Source organism: Lissotriton vulgaris, chromosome 6 (genome assembly GCF_964263255.1).
Source record: "Lissotriton vulgaris chromosome 6, aLisVul1.2, whole genome shotgun sequence".
NCBI classification, from domain to species: domain Eukaryota; kingdom Metazoa; phylum Chordata; class Amphibia; order Caudata; family Salamandridae; genus Lissotriton; species Lissotriton vulgaris.
The window spans coordinates 592,286,793-592,313,172 of NC_141694.1; the positions used below are offsets into that span (position 1 = coordinate 592,286,793).

The 26,380-nt window shown below is 42.8% G+C and overlaps 1 protein-coding gene and 1 pseudogene across 1 annotated transcript in view; one reads left to right on the forward strand and one right to left on the reverse strand.

Moving 5' to 3' along the window:
- Positions 1 to 26,380, forward strand: part of LOC147707736 (uncharacterized) — a 551,277-nt gene that overhangs the window by 515,331 nt on the left and 9,566 nt on the right. The window contains exon 19 of the mRNA XM_086925663.1: positions 10,728 to 10,856. Within this exon, the coding sequence (XP_086781789.1) occupies positions 10,728 to 10,856 (129 nt within the window). The remainder of the gene's footprint in view (positions 1 to 10,727; positions 10,857 to 26,380) is intronic.
- LOC147707737 (mediator of RNA polymerase II transcription subunit 8-A-like) lies at positions 17,888 to 23,083 on the reverse strand (annotated as a pseudogene).

The window sequence follows — 26,380 nt, forward strand, 5'->3', positions numbered from 1 at the left end:
TTCTATTTATTTTTTTCTTTTTTCAGGAAGTTTTTTGTTGTTTTTTTTTAAACCAAAAAAATGAAACTGGAAACAAAAAAACTGCAACAGGAACAAAAAAGAAAAAAATATATTATTGTTTTGGGCAACAGTGCTCTTCTTTGCTCTTCACAATGAGGTCAATAGACTGCTCACCGTAACAAAGGAGTTATCTGCAAAATGTACAATGAATTGTAAGATCCGCAAACTGAGGCACAATAATAGGATGCGGACTGCTCTGAGGAGGTGGTGGTGCAGTTGAGGTAGAAGGAACTGCAGGTTGAGGGTTCTCCTGGAACCTTTGTGTTGCCATCCTTCCATAATTATTTGGATGCAAATTTTTGACATGGCGAACCATTGATGCTGTCTCAAAAGAGTACTTTTTAGTGGGGTCACCCCTGGAAAGTGTAACCTCACAGATCTGGCACGTTACTTTCGGTACATTCACGTTTTTCTGTCCCTCCGGAAATGGAAAAAACTTCCAAATGAAAGCTTCTTTTCTCTTTTTCTGATGTGGCTCAGTAACAAAATCTTCCTCAGAGGAATGTACTGATGAAGTCTCAAAAAGAGCAGCCATTATAGAGTTTGGTTCTAAAAGACTACAGCTCCACTGAATAGATGTTTTTTCCTGGGAAAGTCCAAGTAGGATGATCAAAATGAGAGGGGTCTTTCAACAGATGGAATAGGAAGTATTATGAACCAATCAAAACTCTGCTTTTATGGTCACATGAGTTTGCGTACGCTTACAGTGCGCTTACGTACGACGTACCTCTGTGATTTGCGTAATTGCTTTTGAAAGTAATAATCGCTTATTAAAAGTTTAAAAAATCATGATTGTCCTAGATAATGTCTTCTCTTAATATGTACATTAAATACATAAATATATGTATTTGAACAATTAGAAACTTTTGCGCCGTACGCTTGCGGGGTGCCGTACATGACGTCACGCAGAAGCGTTGATGCGATGTGGAAGGTCAAAGCGTATCCGTAACGAGTGCGCGGCTATGCGCAGAGGACCATTTACTGTAGAAAGTGTGGTGCGATCACTGTACGCGTACAGTGCGATTACCAAAAAAATATGAAAAAGGAATTATACAGATTTTAATTGGAAAAAAATGGCGAAAAAATTTATCAAAAAAAAATTGGGGATTTAGTTTTGTTTTTATTTTACATTAAGAATATGAAATATAATTTATAAAATAAAATAAATGTAAATATTTTTTTAAAAAATGTGAGAAATTAGTATAAAAACAAAGAAATAAAATAATTTATACATTTAAAAATAATCATTTACAAAACTTCGAAATTCTCTGAAAAGAACCATAGGTTTCAGCCACGCTATAGTTAGGAATTAGCATTTAAAAACCTTGCAAATTCACTGAAAAAAACAATGGTTTCACACGTTATAGTTAGCTGGAGATTTCACTCATATAAAACCATAGGAATTCCCCCGTTAGAGTTAGTTCAGCTAACTATAACTTGAGCGCCCGCAATGCACTGCTGATGACGTCACATACTATTTCACTCATGACATGGTCAGTGATATCACTCATGACATCACTGATGACATCTCAAATGACATCACTGATGACATCATCCTTGTGAAAGAGTGGCAGACCTCCTCTCACCCTAATATAACCTGTGATAGACACACATTCAAAAATAGAACCTAAAATTTTCAAAAAAATGGAGATACCAATACCAGTTAGAACAACCTATTCAGTAATTTAAAAATCTACATACACATCCACTCATTCACCAATAGTTCTATATAGTCACTCATACATGTACTCACTCATCATATGTACTCATACACCTATACATCCTGTTACACACCTACACTTATACATAGAGTTATTCACACATGCAAATAAACATCCATTTACTTGCATATACAGCTCTACACACACCACTACACTTATTTCTACAGAAACATACACATACTTACTCTCTTAAACAATCACTTATTGAAACACATACTTATTTATACAGGAACTCTTCCAATCTGTCACTGTCATATATTCTTACTTAAAAACATCAATACTCACATATATTAGTTTAAAACATATGTACTTACTCATAAAGACAATATTGAGGCAGTCATTCACTCACGAACACACCCATACACACAACAATCCACCCATACAGTCCTGCACACATGCTGTCTTCAAAACACATACAAACAGTGAGTCAGTCATTCATGCATCTGTGCGCTAAGTAATACCCCACCAAACCATACAGACACTCATTTTAATACCCAAAAAAACAACTAATAACCCATATAAACACTCATGTAGGTACTTATTAACCCATCCTCCCACTCATACAGATAATTACATATTTAAACTTTACTCACTAATACATGTATTCACTAACATATACTTAATAAGTCAGTTATACAATCAATTTAAAAAAACAACAACATTTAGACACTTATTTACCCATTTATTCTTCCATTGACCTTGACATATACATATATAAAACATATTTAAATTTCAGAAAAACACACATTCACTGGATGATGTCATCAGTGATGTCATCAGTGATGTAATTTGAGATGTCATCAGTGATGTCACTGACCATGTCACGAGTGATGTAGTATGTGACGTGATCAGCAGTGCATTGCGGGCGCGCGAGTTATAGTTAGCTGAACTAACTATAACAGGGGAATTCCTATGGTTTTGTATGAGTGAAATCTCCAGCTAACTATAACATGTGTGAAACCTATGTTTTTTTCAGTGAATATATATATATATATATAAAAGTTAAGTCAAAACCACTAAGTGGTGGTGAACAAATCCGACAAAGGCGGAAATATTGTTTTATGGCAGAAGAAAGATTATATTGTTGAAGCAATGAGACAATTGAATGATGCCAATTGTTATGTGAGATCGAATGGAATGGCATATAAAAAAGCAAAGGATGAACTTAAAAAGATGCTATTAACATATAAAAGAAACAATTCCATCTCACAAACAGAATTTGACATTTTACATGTGGAACATCCGATATTACCTATTTTGTACTTGATTCCTAAGGTGCATAAACAGAAAGTTCCAACACCGGGCCGACCAAAATTATCGGCCATTAACAGTATTGGTGAAAATATCTCCCGGTACATTGATTTCTTTTTACAGGACATTGTCAAAGGCTTACCAAGTTACCTGAAAGATACAGGTGACTTCTTGAATAAATTTAACTCGATCCAATGGCAGGACAATTGGTGTCTGAGGACTCTTGACATCGAGTCTTTATATACCTCTATAGACCATGCCAACGGTATTGAAGCAATTCGACAGTACTTGGGGTTAAGATCATGCGAATACTACAGTCACAATAAGATGTTATGTGAATTAATACACTGGTGCTTGCACAACAATTTTTTCATGTTTGCTAAAGAAGTTTGGAAACAAATCAGAGGTGTGGCCATGGGATCATGCTTCTCCCCCAGCTATGCGTGTTTACACGTGGGCTGGTGTGAGGGGCATGGTCTCATCGAAACACCTGGATTCAAACATGTTAAATACTGGATGCGATTCATAGATGACGTGTTCTGCATATGGGAAGGTGATGAACAAAGCGCTTCTAATTTTGTTGATGCTTTGAATTTGAATCAGGAAAATCTTTTCTTCACCTCCAACATAAGCAAACTGCAGGCAGACTTTTTAGACGTCCATATCACCATTGATACCAACATGGTGACAACACCGCTATTCCGGAAACCCACGGCCGGGAATAGAATATTGCATGCCAGTAGTAAACATCCTAAACATGTTATTGCCAATGTTCCTTATGGAGAATTGCTGCGGATAAAAAGAATCAGCAGCACTCCAGAGGGTTTTGAAAATGAGGCTAAGAACACCATCTCCAGACTCAAAGCTAGAGGATATAGTGATAAAATTTTGGAAAGTGCACTGATACGCAGTCGAGAAAGATCTAGGGAGTCTCTGTTGAAATCTGAAGCACCAGAATCAGAAAGTAATAGCAATACTCCTCGCTTGATTTTATCCTTTAGTAAACAGGAAAGACAAATAAGGTCTATTGTAAAGAAACATTGGCCAATTCTTATGACCGATGGTTTCTTTAGTGATACATTGCCCACTACACCTACAATAACCTATAAAAAATCTAGAAGCATGCACAACAGTTTGGTGAAAACTAGTCCTGAGCTAGGTGGTGGCAGCACCTGGCTCAAACAAAAAGATAGTTTTTTCAAATGCTCTTCGTGTAGGGCGTGTAAATTTGGTGTCAACACCACGCACTACAATACGCCTTTCAGTCCAATCAGTAAAGCTATTCGTGGGAACTACAATTGCCATAGTGACTTTGCAGTATATGTCCTGACGTGCACCTGTGGCTTACGGTACATAGGTAGTACCAAATTGCAGGTGCACGTCAGGATTCTGCAACACTTGCGTGCAATAGTCTACAACGACAGTGCATACCCCGTAGCCCGCCACTTCAGATCAACTCATAACAATGATCTGAATAACTTGACATATTTTGTCATAGATGCAGTGGCCCCTCTCAAACGAGGGGGAGATAGAGAAAAATTACTGAGGAAGAAAGAGACAGAATATATAGTGGAGCTTGATAGCAAATACCCAAATGGACTTAAAACCACAGAAGATTTACACCATTTGTTGTAGTTGTTTCAACTGTATATTCGAGTATGTGTCTTTCAGTAGTTTCATCATTGGTTGATTTAGCACAAATTTATGTTTTTTATTTTTTAAGGACTTCCAGAACTGAATCTCTATAAGAATTTTGAAACCTGATTGGCCCCTGTTGCTCCATGGGTGAACAAGTTGATGTGAAAATTCAACTATGATGAAATGTACAGCTGATACTATTGATCCGTTATTGGTGTACATCCGGATGAACTTTTGTATATATTGATTAATAATAATTCTTTCAAAAAAGTTTTTTCTTCACTTTTTCATAATCACATTTTTTAGGCAATTTTTAATCACCAATTAGTTATGGTTATGAGTATCACGCAGGCATTTAGGGCATTTAGAGCACTTTAGAACTGATAACAACAAAATTGCATTTACCATATACAGGGATTGAAACTGTTTATATATGTTTTAAACTTAGACCTGATATAGTGCTATGTAAATCAAGGCCAAAAAATTAAATTCTTGGCATTTTTTGTACATTATATGTAATTATTGTAAATAGATCTATATTTATTTGTACATACATTGTTTCACTTGATTGGGTGTATATATATGTAACAGTTATGAAATTTCATTTCCAGGGTATTTTATGTCATACTGTATATGACTGAAGGAGATTATGCAGTTATGCAGCTATATTGTTTTTTGTGCCCTTATTGGTCTTTTGTCTGCATTCATGCGGTGTATAGACTAGTATTTCATCTATGTTTATAAAACACGTGACTCACTAAAGAGGTGGAGCATCACTTTAAAAAAAAAGTATTTAATTGTTAGCTGACCAGGTGTATGGTGTGTGATCAAGAGCACTAGTTGCTCGAAACGCGTCGTCTGAGAGGTTGAATAAATTCTCCCTTACTACAGCCTGGGGTCCGTGTCTTCATTTCGCCGAGAAGCTGGAGGTTATGAAGATTGCGTTGTATATATATATATATTCTTGACACCTTACCCAGAAGAGGGAAGAATGAGTAGCACTAATCACGGAAGATTTCTTTTTATTTCAAGGTTTACAAGTTGATAGAACCAATGCATTTCGGCCATTCCATTGGCCTTCGGGGGGAACATTTTTCCAGACATCAGCCGGTTCCGCCTCTTATACCAGGTGATTAATTGTTCCTTTAATTATTTAGTCCTCCAGTGGGCGTTAAGTAAATTAACTATTTTGCAAGGCTTCCTGGTATTTGTAGGCTGCAAACCTTTTTGATTGAGTGAAGTCTGTTCCTTGAAACAAAGCCGTGATTTCCCCGCACGCCACTTTTGTGCGCGATGGGGACTCGAACCAGAATCAGGTTCCTGGTGGCTGCCACTGCCCTTGAAGCTTTCAGCTGATTTCTCGATCGTCCTTTGTCGGGCAGGTCTGGCGCTCTTGGAGAGGTGCTTGGCTCCGCGGCAGGACAAGCCGTAAATCAATTCTTGACACCTTACCCAGAAGAGGGAAGAATGAGTCGCACTAATCACGGAAGATCTCTTTTTATTTCAAGGTTTACAAGTTGAGAGTCCCAATGCATTTCGGCCATTCCATCGGCCTTCTTCGGGGGAAAGTTTTTCCAGACATCAGCCGGTTCCGCCTCTTATACTAGGTGATTAATTGTTCCTTTAATTATTTAGTCCTCCAGTGGGCGTTAAGTAAATTAACTATTTTGCAAGGCTTCCTGGTATTTATAGGCTGCAAACCTTTTTGATTGAGTGAAGTCTGTTCCTTGAAACGAAGCCGTGATTTCCCCGCACGCCACACATATATATATATATATTATTTTTTTGATCACCCCAAAACACTTAAATTACTCTTACTACCCCAATATTCATACCACCCCAAAATTGTTAAAATTACCCTTATTATCCCAGTACCCATACCACTAAAATTTACCTTGGTACCCCAAAAAACATACCTACCCTCAACCCTAAAATGAACCATTGCACCCCAAAACCCAAACACACCCTGAACTATAAATTTAACCTTGGCACCCCAAAACCCAAACTCACCCTGAACCCTAAAATTACCCCTGAGAAACTAAAACCCATACCCACCCTGAACCTCAAAATTAACCCTTGAACCCCAAACCCAAACTCACTCTGAACCCTAAAATTACCCCTGACACCCTTATACCCATACCCACCAGAAACCCCAAAATTAACCCTTGCACCCCAAAAACCAAACACACCCTGAACCCTAAAATTATCTCTTGCTACCCCAAAACCCATACCCACCCTAAATCTTAAAATTAACCCTGGGAACTCAAAACCAAAATCCACCCTAAACCCCAAATGTAACCTTGCCACTCCAAAATCTATACCCTTATACCATCAAACTCACCCTAAACCCTATACTTACCTTATACCTACATGTAAATACATACGAAATTCATTGTGAAGACATGCATGGTAAAAGCTTATGCATTGTAATGCCATGCGTTGTAATGGTAGTTGCAGTGTTACAACTGCGTTGTAATGGCAACGCGTTGTAACATCCGCGTTGTAAAGGATGTTACCCTCAAGTGTTAGGTGAGGTATGAGTCATAAGCTATGGCTTCTGCTACTTTTTACAGGGAGATTTGCACTACAAAGATGGCATCTTCTTCAACCTGCAGGAGTAAGTGTTTACTTGCGTGGGTGTCGCGGGAGTAAGCCAGCTGTGTTATCATAGCCAGGCGGTATGTCACATTGATTGGATACTTTTGTAGCTGCAGGATCCATTTTTCCATCTCCGGTGTGGTGAAGGAATGCTCTTGCAAAGAGATACATCAATAGCTTGTGATCTGTCATTACTCAGAATTCCTATCCGTGCAAATACAGGAGCAAATAGGCATAGCCGGCTTGATTTCAAGCACTTCTTCTTCTGCTTTAGTCTCTGGGACGGCTCAGCTTACAAATGCTACTGGGGCCCAGGCATCAGTACATGTTTCTTGGAGAAGTTCCCCAATGCCAACTGGACTTCCATCAACCACAAGTTTTATTTTTAGACTGGGGTTGAAGTTTGTTATCATACGGTCATTTAGAAGGGGACCTTTTACTTGTGAAAATTATTTTGGTATATCTCTATCCATGGCCAGGGGCATCTAGATTTATCTAATTGTCACTTTATTTCTTTCAGGGTAGCCAAATCCAGAATGAATCACCCAAGTAGGAATTTCTAATATCACGTTACAAATGTGTAGTATAAGCAATGACCATTGGGATGCTAATCTAAGACACATTCTTATAAACAAATAAGTTCAAAATACCGAAATTCTGAATACACTGTTTTGGCTGTCAATCTGGTTTGACTTTGAAATAGAGATAAAAAGGCACTTGTTCCAGACTGATGTTGCATCAGGTGTCTTATTGATGTCTATGTCTGAGTGAATTGACACTTTCACAGGTTCTTGGAACGATAAGGGCAGGCAACATCTGTGTCAAAGGCAGACATGTTGATGATTTTGCAAAAATACATAAAATGGAATCTCGGCCTGCTCAAGATGCTGTCAGGCTCATGGTCTTCAAGTCTACATTTTAGATTATTACAATTATTGAAGATATTGTTTACATGTGTAGATTAACAGTTAAATGCTTCAGTAAGCCATTATGAGTCAGGACTGCTGTCCTTCGTTTTCTGTTTATTAGATTTCAACAATAAGTGGAACCCACTTACATTTTTATGTTAAATACATTTTTTGAAATCCAAACAAACTCCCTCTATGAGTAGAAAACACTTAGTCGGTCAGGCAGAAGCCATGTAGTGTACACAGCCGCTAATTAATCCAAAATTATTGCTTGCAATTCGGAAAACATGCTGGTATTCTTCAGCTGGTACACTTAAAGTTCTTTCTCAAGAAAAAACTATTTTACAGGGCTATGGTCTTTCCATCATAGCTATTCATGCTTCAGTGTTGTTGAAAAAAGTTTGTACATGCATCTTACCAATTATTACATGCAATATCCTGCTGTAGACCTATGCCAGATTTGAATTCTTGCTATTGTACATCATCCTAAGGATGACTATTGTACCTTTCCATCTGACAAGATGGTATTGACATTTCTATATAAGTCCTCATCTAGTGTGTTACTACCCCATGTTGAGCCCCAGTGGGCATTTCTTTTTCACTTTTGAGACTTCACTTCACCTCAAACACTAGAGGAGCTACTCAAGTTCGAGACAGATGTGGCATAAGTTAAATCGTTCCCAACTAAGTTGAGTAGGACTGTTTTTTCTTTGCGCCTGTTTCTCAGCAGTCCCTTGTCTGTTACACATAGGGGATTATATATGCTGGCAAACTCCATTAGAGGGGGAGGGTACCAGAGTGTGTAGCACCCTACTAAAGATCGCAAGCAGGATTACTGCCCTGCGTTTAATCACCCTAATTGCTTTGTGTAGTATCATCTCATGCTATGTGATTAAAGTACCTTTCTAATCAAAATATAAGAACTGGGCTAGACAAAACTTATTCTGTTTGTTGTGGTTCTCGCTCTCACACTACTTCCCTGAAAAGCCTTTTTAATGCTTGTCCTCGCTATACTAAAAGTCAAGTGCAGAAATGGTGTACCCAGTATGTAAATCCATAACAGGACGGATCCCAGGAAACCAGTCATAAACAAATCCACCCACCTTTGTTGGGACCCAGTAGCTGTCTTTGCCCCATGGTCCCTCGAACCCCCTTTCTTTTTAAACTAGTGATTATAAATCCGTCAAGTGCCTTTCCTTTTAGAAATTAAAATTTAACCTAACCTTTCAGTTATTTTCAACTCATAATCACCCCAAGTGACAGAGCCTTTTTCCAAGTCCATCTTTTTTTTTGCTTTGTCAAATAGCTCCAAAGACTATCGTAAGCTAAGATTTTACGCTTGCTCAACAGCGACACACCATCTTGCATTAGGTAGACCTTTACCAGATGCAGGTTAATTTCTCTCATTCGGGAAAGGTGCAGATATAGAAATACCTGTCATTATAAGAAAGTATACAGCAATGCCCTCGCACACAACATTCAAGGTGTAACAAACAGTAGTTATGTCATGAATAACATTCTATGCATAGAGCCACTCATTCAGACAATTGCAATACAGTTCCGTTTCTTGGAAGATAGATAACAGTTTATTAGTTCCACAACCAGCCAACACGTGTTTCGTCGCGTGGGAAACAAATCACTGCGACTCCTCAGGGCTTAAGATTGAATTTATAATCATGAACGATGTGGTGATAAATCCACAAATTTCAATCACGTATGGGTATGTTAGTTCAACCCGTCTTAGCTGGGTATGTTATAGTCTTTAGAAGTGGAGAAGAATAGCTGATCGAAGCGTCTTTAGAGGTTCCAGGGGTAGTGGAGTCCTCCGTCAATCATAATGGTATCAGTAAAGCAGGGTTATCCCAATCTTCACATGGTAAATTATTTCAGGGAATAAACAGTCACGAGCATACGGAATCAACTTGCTGCAAGCATCGGACGTGCTTAATATGTGTACATTTGCCAAAAAAATTGGCATGTGAGCTAGCAGACACCGAGAAATATAAACAGGGCCGGACAGGTTGTAGCGGGCATCAGGTGTTTTTCCAGGAGGCTGGAAGGGTCGGGCTGGTTTTTTAGGAGTGGGGTGGGAGGGGCAAGTTTTGCAGCATTTCTGCAATATCGATCCCAGTAACAAAAGCTGTAGTGCTTCACACTTGCACCCTTGCCCCCCTCCCCCCCTCCCCAAGGGTGTGCGGGAGGAGGGGTGAGGCAGTAAAGGAGTGACCAATGAACCCTGCCAATAAAGTACACTTGGGTGCATATATGATGAGACAAAATGCCATCACTCACAAAGCAGTAGAGCTCAAGGCTAAAGTATGTTGTTGACACATTAGCCAGGGGCTGAAGTGGGCCAACCAATTACCCCCATGTTGAATATTATCCTGGGGCAGAAGTAAAATATGAAATGCCCCTCTGTTTATGCATAAGAATGTTCACATTCTTTTCATGATTTTTTGTTTAGTACAGAAGCCTGGCAGACCTTCAAGGTTGACAGACAAGATCTAATAAATGTTTTGGTATATATGCATATATTTTGATTTTTTTTTAGGGGACAGAATCAACCTGTTTTGAAAAGGAGATCTATGTCGGGCATGAGGCTCAACACGCAAGAAGTACTCTCACCCTCAAGTATCCAATTCACCATGGCATTGTGACAGATTGGACTGACCTTGAAAAGGTACATTGTTCGCTAAAACTACTGTTTCACCTTGTTCCATATTCTCAGTGATCGGGCTATTTTACATTCGGCAATTTTGCTTCCATTCCCATTCCATCCACGTACTTACTGCAACTGATATTGTGAAATATCCATAGTTCGTAATGTGTATTTTTGTAAAATCATGAAATGTACTGTAAGCAAAACAATGAACATTTCCCGATTTCTGCTTGGTATGTGTGCAATACCGGTAACTGTGCATTACTCCAGACCCCTAATTATAACATTTCTCTCATCTTCTTTCTCTGTAAAAGAGATGTAGAACTGGGTTCAACGGCTCTGCATGAGTTGCTCATCCAGTCGAAATTTTTATTTTAAAGTCTGGGACTTGTAGTTCTGTTTACACATTATTGAACCAGGACTATAAGTCCTAAAATGCAAAGTGAAAAATCTGGACTTGAAGAGCCTGAGGATTTTTTCCCCAAAAAAATGAAGATTTTTTACAATGATCAATGCACATTTTTGCAAGTCTCTTTAACATGGTATCTTATTGACTAATAGAACCTCAAGGGCCAATTTAGATGTTGTTTTCAATTAACTTTGAATTTTAGATAGCTACTTTTAATGACTCAACCAATTAGATTTATGAGGTAATGAATTGTGTAAATTAATTTCCTTTTTACGAGCTGGACACAAGACGACGAGGAAAGTGCTTACATTCCTATGTAAATATTAAAATACATTATGGAAAACAGTAATTTTAATGGAAACTAGTTTTCTTAAGACTTGCCACGTGTCTTTATCCAGTTGAGTCACACGCCACATTCACTGCCAAACTATCAACTTGAAGGCTACTAGGAGCTGCAAGACATGACGACAGTGGAGGGTTTGTAGGGCATTGTTGTCCCCAAGTTTGCTGTTTGTTCATCAGGGTGCCACCTGCCATTATTGTTTTTTCTTGCAGATAGGCAAGTATACTGGTATACTAGGGTTACCGGAAGGCTCAAAATCCTCGAAACAATTCTTTTATTCTTGTAAAACATAATGTATTCCCATTTGTAGCATGTATCATTTCAAAACGAATATGATTTATTTATTTATTTGTATTTATTCAAGCAGTTTTATATAGCGCTGGCAAGACCCGAGGGTATCAGAGCGTTTTACAGAGGGAAAAGATCACATAATATAATAATAAATTAAAACAAAAAGGAAAGGTAAGATATGAGAACGAAAAGCAAGGTACGATAAATAAAAATAAAAGATGTAGGAGGTAACAATAAGAACCAGATTGGGCATTGGATGACAGAGTAAGTGGCGAAGGCCAGAGTAGATGGGAGGAGGAAATAGGGGTCAGGTGGGGATTAGGGAGAGAAAAAGGAGAGAAGAGAACATGAAGAGGAGTGAGGTGAGAACAGGAGAACTAGAGGAAGGAGGAAGGAGGAAAGAGGTAGATGTGGGGAGCTAAGCTGGGGTGGCCGGTCAGGTAAGAAGCGGAGAGGTAACACGATGACAAAAGGGCCAGGTAAGGAAACACCTAGGAGGTAAACAGGATTAAGGACCCCAATATTTGAGGAGAAGTTGCCGTTTGAGACCTTTTTTAAAGCTGAAGTATGAGGGGTTGCAACGTAGATCTTTGGGGAGAGAGTTCCAAATGTTGGGCGAGTTACAGGAGAAAGAGCGTGCTTGAGTTGATTTCTTTTTAACCAAGGGAGGGACCAGCATGAGGGCATTGGAGCTTCTCAATTCTCTGGAGCAGCCAGCTTTGTGGAGTTTTTGGGAGAGATACAGTGGGGTTTGAAGGTGCAAGGCTGTGTGGGTAATGCAGGCGTTCTTGTAGATGGATCTGCCATTAAGGGGAAGCCATTGAAGATCTTTGAGGATGGGAGAGATATGATCCCGCCTCTTAGTATCAGAGATAAGCCTGGCTGAAAGGTTAAGGACTGCCTTGATTGGGGCTAGGTGAACTTTTGGTGTGCCTAAGAGCAAAGCGTTGCCGTAGTCGAGTCTGGCCTGTAATAATGATTGGACGACAGATTTGAAGTCATCAGCAGGGATGAAGGGTTTGATTTTTTTGAGGTGAAGTGAAAAGAGAGCTCCTTTGGCAGCGTTTTTTATGTGAAAGGCTGATGTTTTGGTCAATGCTAATTCCACGAGATTTGACTGCGCTAGAGAAGTAGAGGGAGCAGTGGAGAGCATTAAGGCCAGATAGCCAGTGTTGAATGGGGAGCCGGTTATTTTTGGGGGCAAAGAGAATTACTTCATTAGGGTTGAGTTTCAGGTGGTTGTGATGGAACCATTATTGAATCTTAGTTAGCGTGTCGTTGAGGTGTAGAATGTCTGCATGGGATTTAACTTTACAGTAAAGTTGTGTATCATCTGCATAGAGGTGGTAGTTGATGCCTGCTTTCTTTAGAATGAGGGTGAGGGGCTCCATGAAGAGGATAAATAGAGAGGGAGAGAGAATAGACCCCTGGGGAACACCCAGGGAGACAGGCATAGGTTTAGAGAGGCAACTGCTGATTTTGATTTGTTGGGATCTGTGCTGGAAGAAGGAAGTGAAGCATTCAAGAACGAGGCCATTGAGGCCAAACCGAACTTTGAGAGTATCGAGAAGGGTAGAGTGTTTGACAGTATCAAAGGCAGCAGAAAGGTCAAGAAGGATGAGAAGGGAAGCCTCACCCTTGTCAAGGGAGCGATGGATGTCATCAACTATGTTTAGCATTGCAGTTTCAGTGCTGCAACCCTTTCTGAAACCTGATTGCAATACATCCAGAAGGGAGAAAGAGTCATCGTGTTTGTCAAGTTGGTGTAGGACGCATTTTTCGAGGGCTTTAGGGAGAAGAGGAAGATTAGAGATGGGGCGAAGGTTGTTTAGGTCGTTAGGGTCCGCTGTGGAATTTATAAGGATGGGTGAGATTTGGCCCAACTGGAGGGAAACAGGGACACAACCCGTAGACAGGGAGGCGTTGATGATGGTAGTCCAATAAGGCGTGATGATATGCTTTAGATCTTGAACCAAATTGGCGGGGAGTGGGTCGAAGGTATGAGAGGAGGGTTTGAGCTTGGAGATGATGTTGAGAACTTCTTGCTCTGTAACTGGGCTAAAATGAAGCCAGGAAGAATTGTTTTTAGGTTTAGCGCTACGGGGGCGAAGATCCTGGGGGTTGACCTTGAACGGGAGATGGGCAGGATCCGAGGGGTTGAGAGGATCACGGGGGAGCGAAGGAGAGAAAGGTGTCAAGGGAGGAAGGACAAGGAGGGGTGAGACACATTGTGGGGGGGAGTGGGAGCAAAGGATGCGTCAATCTTTGCAATTGTTTCAGAGAAAAAATTTGTGATTACTTCGGAATTTTCGTAGGTGGCGGTCAACTTGGGGGTGGCAGAAGCGGATTGTTTTTTTATTATGTTGAATAAGTCCCTGGGTCTATTCTTGGCTCGATCGAGTTGTGCGCGGAGGAAGGAGGCCTTTTCACAAAGGATGTGTTTTTTGTAGTTTGACCTAGCGGATCTGAGGAGGGCGAGATTGGAGGGAGAGGGGTGTTGTCTCCAAGAGCACTCGAACAGTCTGAGTGCACGTCTCTCATTGTTGAGTTCAGCATTAAACCAGGATTTGGAAGGGATGTTTTTTTAGAGGTTTAAGTTTAGCTGGTGCAATTTGGTCAAGGATTTCGGTGATTGTTTTGTTGTAGTGTTCAGTAATATCGTTGGCATTTTGTGAGGGAGGAGGGAGTTGAAGTTTGGCTCTGAGTTTAGACTCAAGTACGCCTGGGGGAATAAGTTGGAGGTTTCTGGTTAATTTTTTAAGTTTAAGGTTTGTGGGGGGAGGGGGAGGAGTGAATCTGTTGATCGTGAAGAGGATGAGGTAATGGTCCGACCAGTCAATGGGGACAATGTGCGAGAGGGATGCTAAATCTTTGCTAGTGATTATGGCATCTAATGTGGATCCTTTGTCGTAGGGTTGAAACCGAGGGGCCGATATTATTATTCCAATGAATGTTGAAGTCACCGAGGAAAATGTTATTGGGGTAGGAAATCGAGGCTAGGGAAAGTAGGTCAGACAGTTCATCTACAAACGATATAGGGTCACCAGCGGGATGATAGATATTGTGTAGCCGGATAGGGGGGGCCCCCATGAACAATAAGTTCGGCTACCAGGTATTCAAAGGTGGTTTGATCGGAGTTCATGACAAGTGTGAGAGGGAGGTCATCTTTATAAATGCTGGCAAGACACCTCTCTCCCTCCCCCCCCCCCCCGATTTTGACAGGCCTATCTTTTCTGAGGATAGAATAACCAGGGGGGGAGAGCATGTTGAGTATAGATGAGGAGTGGGCCTTGAGCCAGGTTTCCGTAAGAAAGGCTATGTCAATGGATTCACTGAGGATAGTCTCCGAGATTTCAATTGCTGAGCATGCAATTAAGGGGTTTGGGGTTGATGGAAGGAGTAGTATCAGAGTAGATAGTGGTGCGTTGCGGGGGAGGCCTAGGTGAACGAGGGGAGATGGGGTGTGGCTGATTCTCAGTATCACAGGAATAGAGAAGTGAGGAATATCTTTGTCCGCGGTCGCAGGAGATAGTGGGGGGGACATGGGTGAGCCAGCGGCGGAAGTGATGAGGTTTAACCCAGGGGACGCCGAAGAGGAGGGAAGAGGAATGTGAGAATCAACGGTCAGTGGGTAGGGGGGTAGGCAGTCTTAGGGACCCCTAGGTCCAGGGAGGCAGGGTTGGACGAGGTAGGAGGAGGGATGGGAAGGCAGTTACGGGGGAGTCCCTCATAGAGGGAGTCAGGAGGAGAGGTGCCTTGATGAGGAGGGAGAGAATAGTTAAGAGGAGGGTCATCAAAGGAGCAGGGATGGTAGGAAGGATTAGTATCACATAGGGAGATGAAGTCTTTCCTGAGGGATGAGAGTTCCAAAGAGAGGATAGAGAGGTGGAGTTCGATGTTAAAAAGCGATTGGGTTAAGAAGGAGGACGATATGGAGGAAAGGGGGATCGTGGAGATGTGGGTTAGTTCCAAATTTTCTGGGGGGGAAAGGAAAGGCGGTGGGAGAGGAGGGAACCCCGGAGGCGGTATGAGAGGGGGGTTCCCGGATCCGACCTGAAGGATGATTGTGTGAGTGTCCACTAAACTAGAGGTTTGATGGATGCAATGGGAGGAGGAGGGGGGGACTGGGGGCGAGAGGAGTAATCATGTCTTTGGAGTTGAGGATCGATAAGATAGGATGGAATAGGAGCACATCGTGGCGTTACAAGGGAGAAGGAGTGAGGGGATTCAGTGTGTTGGAGGGCCGGAGTAGGGGCATGATGCATTGAGGGAGAGGAGGAAAGTGAGGTAGGGGGGCAGGGTTAGGGATGAGAGTGAGGGGGTCAGAGGTAGAGGAGAGGGTGGGGGGAGGGGAGAAGAGGGATCGGGCAGCAGGGGAGAGGAGGAAAGAGGGGTAACAGGGAAGAGGTTGGGGATGGGTGAGAGAGAATCCGAGGGAGTGGAAAGGGTGGGGGTCAGATAAGAAGGGGAGGGGATAAGAGGGGTAACAGGGAAGAGTTTGGGGATGGGTGGGAGAGAATCAGAGGGAGTGGAAAGGGTGGGGGTCAGATAAGAAGGGGAGGGGATAAGCGAGAGAGCACGTGTAGTATTAGCGGTGGGATGCAAGGACTGGGAAAGGGAGACTTCAGGGATATCAAGGCATTCGGGGGGAGGTGGGGCTGGAGTCAGGAGTAGTGTCGTTGTGAGGACTTCAAGTGTTTGCACGGATGAGGGCGAAGGAGGAGGTGGGGAAAGTAGATCGAAAAGGTGGTTGAAATAGTGAGTGTTCGAAGATGGTGAGGTGATTTTCAGAGGCTTGAATGAGGATGTTTCCTGATTTGAAGATGGAGATGTCAATATCTCCAGCAAAAGAGGGGGATGGAGTGGTGGATAGTTTCAGGCCATAAGGGATTTTGATAGATTTAGTTATGGGTAAGTGGCGGAGGAAGATTTCCATTTAGAGGGGCGTTTAGAGTAGAAGATGTAATTTGTTTTGACAATGGATGTGAGGCTAAGGTAATTGTTTAAAAAAGGGGTTTCTTGGTGACGAATTAAGAGTTTATGTTGAAGGTTTTTCTTGGCATTCTTAGAGAGTTTGGGAGGATAAAGGATGGTCCACGAGTTGATGCCAAACCTGGTGATTAATTAGTCGGGTGGAGTGATTGTGTGATTGTAGGGAGGCATTGTGAGACAACTGAGATGTTCGGATGGGCGGGACAGAGAATAGAGGGATGAGAGATGGAGGGGGGGAGTGAGAGAAGTCAGAGAGTGAGAGAGGTTAGGCTGAAAGCTGGGGCAAGAGATATAGATTATTGTGGGTTGAGATAGGGAAGGGTTGGAGTACAGAGGGAAAGTTCAGAGTTGGCCACCTTAGTTAGAGTAAACACAACAGGGGAGGAGAAGGTGACAAAGTGGTGAGCCACGAGACAGGGTTGAAAAGGGGGGAAGATGTCAAAAATAAGAGGGAGAACAGCGAGAGAGTTGAAGGGGGAGTGTGCGGAAGAAGCAGAACCATTAGGTCATGGGGAGGCAAAAGCTCAGATGGGACGTGACCAGATTATGGTGAGATGCAAGAAATATTAGAAACAGGCAATAATAACATTCAAATGGTAGGTATCAGGAGGGGAAAAATGAGTGTAACATGAATTAAGAACAAGTAAAAATTACAATGCAATGGTAGGCGTCTGATAAAGAAAAATTAGTTAGGGTGAGAGCCGGGATACCAAGACTAATACATTTCAAATTAGGCAAAGAAAGAGAAAAATGACATAAGAAGAAGAAGGCATCATGAAGAAAGTCGGCGCCGAAAGGCTCACTACCAGTCAAAGGGACAGTTGACCTCAGATCAGATCACTTCCCCAGAGGACAGCGGGCCTGTAAAGCGCCGTCAATGAAAGCATGCGGAGAGGAGGTTATTCACCGGGCCAAAAGAGGGGGTCATTCAGGACTGACACTCCCTGTCAAGGCGCCAGGGAAAGAAGGCGGAGAGGCGGCTCTTCAACAGACCAAACGAGGGATCCTTCTGGACTGTCACTCCCTGTCCATGTGATGCATTACTAAAGGAATATCACCCCTTTCCAACTCCCGTTCTTCTTTGCTGATCTTCTCCAGAAGACTACTGCACATCTTATTAAGCCACTGAATCTGTTTCACAGCCACATCAGGGATGAGACGAGCTGCCTCTGTGCTCAGTTGCTTCTCCTTTTCTTCCTTCTCAGGGTCTGGCTAGGTCCTCGAGTGGTCTGGGACCACCTCATGGCTGAAAACAGGGACACGTCCCTCCGTCAACCGCATGATCTCCACATCGAAGGCTGGAGACAGGATAATCAGGATTATGACCTGGATCATCAGCAGAGGAGTCTTGTCATTCTTCAGCAGCTTACTCAGAGGAGTGAGCTGTCCAGAAAGCAAAAGCTGTACAGCACAGACGGCCAGGGAAGGTGCTCAAACTCGTTCTCAAGCTTGTTGATGAAGCTAGCGAGGGATTTCTTCAAGTCGCCAACCTGAATAATGAGGACATCAATGGAGGCTTCCAGCTGTTTCTCCTCTCGCTTTTTTTTTTGATAAATATATATTTTTATATATTATTCCTTAATTTTTTTTGTTATCTTTATTTCAGTGTCCGTGATGTTCGGAGCCCGGGGCACAGTGGAGAGCTTTGTGGTGCATAGTGTCACAGCCGTGCGCCATTTTAAAGTCAGGAGCCCAACTTCATGAGCTCCCACCTCGTCCAGCGCCCGATTCCCGTTTTGTCTCTGCCACAATTCGCCGAGGTCGAGCCCCTTTCCTTCTCTCTCAGAGGTAGGATCACTGGGGCAGAAGGGCTGCAGGTGCGATTCGTCTCGGCCGCCTCAGACTGACGCTGGCATCCATCGCACAGGCAGGGAGGTGTGCAGCGGACCTCGCGGTGTGACCCACACTAGGGGATTGCAGATCTGCGGTCTGGAGGGAAAAGCAAAGATCGACTGAATGGGTTTGTTACCCTAGCACTACTTGGGGCTGGGGTCCATCATAGCGCCTAGCGTCCGCCATTTTCCCTTCTTTTTTTCCTGTTTGTCCATTGCTGTCCGGTGCCGATGGCACTGCTCGATCAGCGTCAACACATCCCTCAACTTACTGCACCAGAAACACAGAGACACGTCCCCCGGCAGGCTCCGACATCGATGGAGCAAAGTCAAGAGCCCCGGGTGCGCAGCGATGGGCAGGGCGCCTTCCTGGCAGTCCAGGCAGTGCAGCTGTGTGCCTTGGTCGTCGCGGAGAGAAGTTCATCAGGTTAGAGGTTCCAAAATATTCTTTAGATGAGTGCCGTCGTAGCGATTGAGCAGTGGGATGAAGGTGGCATGCCGGTGGGCAGTTTAGATAGGGATATCAACCAAAAGGTAATCCCAGAACCGGGAGCTCCTACTCGGAGGCTCCTTCTCGGCGGTCATCTTAGAATGAGTTTGTCCTTATTTTGATTTGATTATTTCAAAACCTTTTAATTAATATTTTTGGAAAATGATTTGTAACTAATTTAATTTCTTTGCATATGTTCCAGTTTTTCTCAGTAATCGCATACATCAAAGAGATTTCATCAAAGTCCTTCTTTCTATGTGAGCTTGCCTAAGCAGTGATTACCCCGAGTCATGAAGTGCCCCCAAGTTCTGAGGTGGTTAGGGACTAATTTGAGCCCCATCTACCAATAACTTTTTACCACCTCCCAGGACACAGGACTAGGGCCTTCTGCATGGAAAATGGCTAATGTCATCCCACTATTATCAAACCTAATGCAGACGCAGAAATACACTCAAATTTCAGATCAATATCTTTCCTTCCAGGAACTTCTAAGATCTTAGTAAAGACAGTTAACATCCAGCTAACGTCATTCTTGGAAACCTCTAACCTTCTTCACCCCTCACAGTCCGGTTTCAGAACCCGGCACAGCACTGAATCCACGCTGATGGAGATTACAGACTCCATTAAATTTACATTAGATGGTAAGGCCTTGCTTGGCTAAAATCCTTCATAAAACACAGGGGACAGGCAGTCTGGCTCAAACGTTCCACTCTGAAACAAACCCAGTCACATACGGCGACTCCCAAGGCTCAGCCCAGAGCCCTACTATTTTTATTATACATATGGTTCCACTGGCACACCTTATAGAAGAATCCTTCGGTATCAAGGCGGTCCCCAATGATGAAGACACCCAAACTGCTGCTAACCTACAACAGAAACGACCATGAGGTTAAGAAAAACTTTACAGCCTGTGTGACGGCAGTATTGGGTTGGCTCAAATCCAACGCACTACAATGCAACCCAGACAAGACGGAGGTCTTGCTATTTGAATCAGTCCCCAAACAAGGTTGGTCAGGGGCCTGGCCATCCCAATGTCTCGCTCCCACCCCTACTGACAGAGTGAGAAATCTAGGAGTCATAGTGGACAATCATTTAACTCTCAAATAAATACATTTCTGTTATAGTAAAAAATGTGTGCCAGATCCTTCGAATGTTGAGGACATTTATTAAACTGTTACCCAGGGATGCTCAAAAAAACGTCGTCAAGGCACTGATCCTATCTAGACTGGACTACGCAAATTTGCTATATATAGGAATACCAGACTACTTGAAATATAGACAATAAAAATTCCAGAACATGGCCATTCGACTTCTATATAAGCTTCCAAAGCACACCTTAAATCACTCACTATCGCAATCAGGTACACTATTTGCTGGTGAAGAAGAGGATCATCTTTAAAGCACTAACAGTCACACACTCATCCTTGTATATAACGGTGCTCGCCTATCTGCTAGGTAAGTTGACCAAATATTGCCCGCAAAGAGCATTGCGTTTGCAATCAGCTCATTTTCTACCCGTCCCATGCGCAAAAAAGAAAAGGTGGGGTGGGTCTGTCTGCTCACTGTTGGCGACCAAGCTATGGAATGATCTTCAGTTTCCCCTGAGATGTCTATTAGTTAGACATGAAATTATTCCATTAGGAACTGAAAATCTACCTGTTTAAAGAATAATTGTTCATGGACCTCGACATTTTCCACTTGCCCAGCGCCGGGACATGGTGGAGTATCCGTGTGCTCAATAAATCCCTTCATTCATTCATTGAGTTTAAAAATGTTGATGCACGTTTTAGTGAAATCTTATTTCAAAACAAACTTCTTCGGGACAAAAAAGCTCAATTCTCTCAAAATGGTGGCAAAGCAACTTTTTCCCATTTTAATCAGCAAATAAATACTCAAACTTCAAATTTAGATACAAAAATTGTATTCTTTATCACCAATACATTAATTGGCAGTATAGATGGGAAGTCACATTACATCTTTTTTGTATCTATTGCTTAATAACTTAGCAGCTTGAGTTTTGCAACCTTATCTCATAACTATGGAAACATCCTGTACATACCCACCCATCATTGGATACCATCTGAAGAGACTCCTGACAATACAAAACTCAGTGGCAAGACACACCATTGGCCTCCCCAGAAGGACCCACATCACACCCCATCTCAAGAAGCTACACTGGCTCCCTATTCAGAAGAGATGCCAGTTCAAGGTGCTAACCCAAGCATACAAAGTGACTAACCACAAGGGCGACCCTAGAACAAGAACCAGGGATGACAAACAATATACTCCAAACCAAGGTTCTTGAGCAATATTATCAGACTTAACTAAAACAAAGGGAAAGTAAGCCCACCAACAAAGTAAGAATAAGCCAATGAGTGTCACAATGTCACAAAAAACCAATACATAAATATGTGCTGAAGTAAATTTACTAAGGCAAAAGCATACAAAGCCTTGCACAATAAACGACCAGCATAAATAAACAAACAGCTGACCGTCCATCAACTGACCAGACACATTGATCTGCCTCCCTCTACCTCGCAGACACCCCACAGACACGCCGAACAAACAACGGAGGACACTCCTTCTCACACCCGGCAGTCAAGGCATGGAATAAACTCCCCTTGCACCTCAGGACCGCACCAACGCTCCAGCAATTAAGGAAATAACTAAAGACCTGGCTGTTTGAGGTATTGGACCACCACACAGTTGTCAACACCTCCAGCGCCTCGAGACCCTCACAGATGATGTGCTGCACTCATAAATTTGTGATTGATTGGTTGACCCATATAATATGCTAATGAACGTTATATTTAGAGCTAATACAGACTTACACATTCAGTAACGAAACAAAAACATAAAAAGTAACAGGGACCTAAAGACACTGAGTCACATGGTATTATTCTGTTAATCAAAAATTGAATCATTTTCTATTTGTAAAACATAGGGCCTTAATAACTATACTTATATTAATTACCCCTACCGCCATTACACCATAACTTCCAGTATCTTCCGTTATTTAAAGAGTACTGATGCAGCTTACTTCTTCTACTTATGATAGTGATACCGTCTGCACTTTCTAATGAGTGTACAAGCACCATTAGGACTATGTCCTATTTATTTTTCCCCAGTCAGAATGACATGTTACAGCCATAAGGTAAGTATCCTAATTTTGAATACTTTATCACGCAGATTCTTCATCTTATATAATAAAACCCCCAGCTATCATAGAGGACGCAGAAATGTTTATTTCCCTTGAAGGGAGATGGGTGGCACCTATATGTCTTTTGCCATGGAGCCCCATCTCCGCACTAGATGGGCAACAACAGGTCGGCGTAGTTGCTTGGAACACATTAGGTCATTTAATTTTTATTTTAATCCAGAAACTTTAGGATCCTGGTAAATCTATTATCGCAGTCATTTATTTGACATTATTCAACTATTTCTGTGAAAAAAAGAATTCAAGTAGCACGTTGCAGCTGTGTTAAGTACAGAAATGTATTTGCAGTGACCTTTCTCCATAACAAGTTTGGGTGATGTGTAAAATTAATCTCAAAAGCCTTCTTTGCATGTCGGTAGAGGCAGTGCAGACACTTAAAGGGAGTGCGAGGCCAAGATTATGACTCCCAAGTACTGGGGCCAAGACTCCCAGGCTCACATTCAGTCAATGGGAAAGGTGGTAACAAAGGACTCTCCCACCCATTCCGGGCCCAGGGTCAAGAAGAAACAAATCAAACATAACAAGCCTCTTCTTATTCCTTGTCTACTGCCAAGCACCAAGATTCAGAGTTGAACAGCCCTTGCAAGAGGCCTGATAATCTCCTCCTTCTTTACTGTGGTACTGTGTCTCTCTCCCATTGCCTGAGAGCATTTGGGCTCTTTCCTGAGGTCCATGTTCAAGGTGTTCAGTATCATGGCACCACTTGCTACACCTACCTTTTTACTCCTTCCCTGCATGCTAAAATCAGCAAAGTATTCAGTTCCATTTGGTATAGTTTCTCTAAGCCTCAGCCTTCTCAAACAGAAAACTACATTGGTGTCTTTGTCTATCATCTTGCTGGTCCAAGGTGGCTGAATGAGGAGCTCAATCCTGGCAATCAATAGTCTAAGCGCTGGTGATTAGTAATCTCAAGATCACTTGAAGAAGGCTACAAGGCTACAAGGTTAAGGAGTGCAAGGTGCAAGGTTCAAGTGGTTTACGCATAATTTACCACAGAGTACTGCAGCCGTGGCTCCTCCGCTATGGCGGTTGAGCATCACCCCCCCCCCCCGCCAGCTGCCTTAAAATGGCAGGAAAGAAAAAATAAAATGATAATAAACACGTTTTATTATAGTTTTTATTTTTCCTTTTCCGACGAGTCTTTTAGGGCGAGGCCATGGGAGATGACAGGCTGCAGAAGTAGAGGCACTGTTGTCAGTGTCATGACGGTTTTGGCCGGCCGTCTCAGGCCAGCCAAACAATCATGCGCACTAAAGCTGTATCCAACTCAAGCTGCAATGCCAACTCACTACATATAGTGGAAGAGCCAAACATGGCCCCCGTAAAGGTGGAAGGTTTGCTGCTAGAGAAAGCCACAGTGAGAGGAAGGTGAGTGTGGGTGGGGGATACCGATTTTTTGCGATTCCCTATTTTTGCTCCCACTAAATCCAAACAATTCCAATGTAGGTTTACAGCGCGATTCGACACGCTGTCTCCAACACCGCAGAGGACGCCGAATTACTGTCCCACGCGGCGGAATTGAAATAACAGAGGCGTGCCAGATCGGAGAGGATCAAAACACGTTCTCTGCAGTTAAAGAAAACAATACAGGTATGTCCTGCTTCTTCGAGGCTTTTGCCCAGTAGAATATTAATAAGAAAAAGAATGGGCTTTCAGGAGCACTATTCTTTGTACCTTGCAGAATATTTTTGGAATCCCCGTGTGTGTGCGAAGAGCGAAAATAGAACAAACGAACCCCCTCACGCTGACCACACCATTATAGGTATGGACTTATCGCTTTTTTGTCTGAAAAACAGGCTGTCTTTGTTGTTCCTTGATGTAAATAGTAAAATATCCCTTACTCCGTACATTAGGTCCACAGTTACACTAAAAGGACCCAGGAATTCACTAGCTTCGTTACATGTATTGGACCCGCGGGACCGCGTTGCCCACAGCTTAAGGTAACATGCTTAGTGACATCCAATTTTAAAAGGGGAGAACAAGTCATTTCTATCTTGATCTAGTTACTGAATGATCTTCTTTTGCATTCTTTATTCAGATTACCCCCAATGAAAGAGCCCTGATGAGAATCTGTAATTTTACTCCAGATTCGAAACGCGTCGGCAGGCACTAAAAGAAAGTGAACAAGAATTTATTGTTTATCACTTTGACTTTTTCTCCAAAGTGGATATTTACCTTTCTTATAATAATTTGGTTGCCTTTTTTTGCTTCTATCTCATTTTGTGGTAATTATAAGTGAGAAATATTTCGCAAAGAGTCATTGTTTGTGAAATCGTTGCTTTTGAAAAAGAAGATTGTACATAAACTGTCTATATTTGTATATATGTTTGTTGTATAATAGTTGTATATATGTATAAATGTGGTTTATAAGTATCTTTCTCACCCATGAAAATATACAAAGAAACTTGATAAAATTCTAAAAGGTTTAAATAAAATACCTCCACAAGCAGAAGATAATTTCTTTGTTTGTGTTTTCTTAAAATTTGAAACAAGTATCCACGTGGGGGCCAGCAAATTCTCTATTGTTCATATTTCAATTGGTCCAGCTACCCCTGCACCCCAGGACCAAACTCCTCTTCTTTACAAAAAGGGTTGGAGACAGCAGGCACAGGCTCCCAGTCCAACTTGGAGCGCAAATTCATGGCACTCAGGCCAATTCTGGCGCTGCTTTCATGCTGCCACCATAAGCATGAGAGCAGCCTCAGGATTGGCCGCAGTGGAGTCTGGTAGCCTTTACCTGCCAAGAAAAGTAGCAGAAGAGCTTCACCCTCATCCACCCACCCCACCCCGCCACTCTTCGTCAACACCAGCCACTACTGGGGAGGAGCCAAGCACGTGACCAAGATGGCCGCGTGAAGTCTTAGCTCAGGAGCCTCCGTCCCTCCGTCGAGCCTATCCTGAATCAATCCTGACGCCCGAACCCTACAATCGGTAGAGAAAAAGACGCTGATCCCCCTGGTGAAATTTGGGACTGAATCGAGCATCCCTACCCATCGAAACGCCGTCGTGAGTTTTGAGGCCTACACCCCACCTCATCCGGGGACCCCGGTGCTTCGTGCACCTGGACTCTAGTTGAGAGTCCAACCGGAAGTTGCAGCCACAACCGAAACCGAAACTCATTTGCTGAAGATGCAATGACTTTGGCTAGAAGTCTGGCGAAGATAATTGAAAGCTGCCCTCCGTGCTGGGCTTGAGAGTCGGTAGTGGAGATACTGTGGTGCCCTGGGGTACTAAAGTGATTCACTTGGCGAGGTGTAAATACTATAATGGCGTCGAAGCCGGAAGCCGAAAAACCTGCATCGAGATCAGGATGTGGGCTGAAAAATGTGCAGACCCACAAGATAGACTGACATGTTCAGCCCAAGGGATCGCCCTCGGAGCAAAGGAGGACCCCGCCGCACGGAGGGGACCCACTAAGCGAACTGCCAAGCCGACAAGGACAGACCTCTTGGCGGCGATAAATAACATCCAGGCCGCCATGGTCGGTAAAATGGACGCACTTGACGCCAAGTTGGATTCTGTGAAGTTGGAAGTCAACCTGCTGAGGACTGACCACGCTAAAACCAGCGAAAAGGTCAAAGCCCTGGACATTAAAACATCCAGCTTGGTGAATGATGTGGTGGAGTTACAAAGGGAAGTGCGTGATCTGCAGGCGGCACGGGAAGATACCCGCCAAAAACTGGATGACTACGAAGGGCGTAATCGGCAAAATAACGTACGCATCCTTGGTGTGCCGGAGAAAGCAGAAGGCCAAACACCTGATCTTTTTGTGGAAGATATTGTGCTCAACCATCTGAAGCGAAGGGGCCTCAGCAACTTTTTCACAATCGAGCGGGCACACAGGGTGCCAGGAGGTCGGCCAAAACCGGGAGCACCGCCACGCACAGGTGAGGTGTTCCCAGAGGCATCGCCTCTCGAAGACCCGAGTGCTCGATGGCCACCTGCCTGAAAAGACTATCTCCCTAATATAT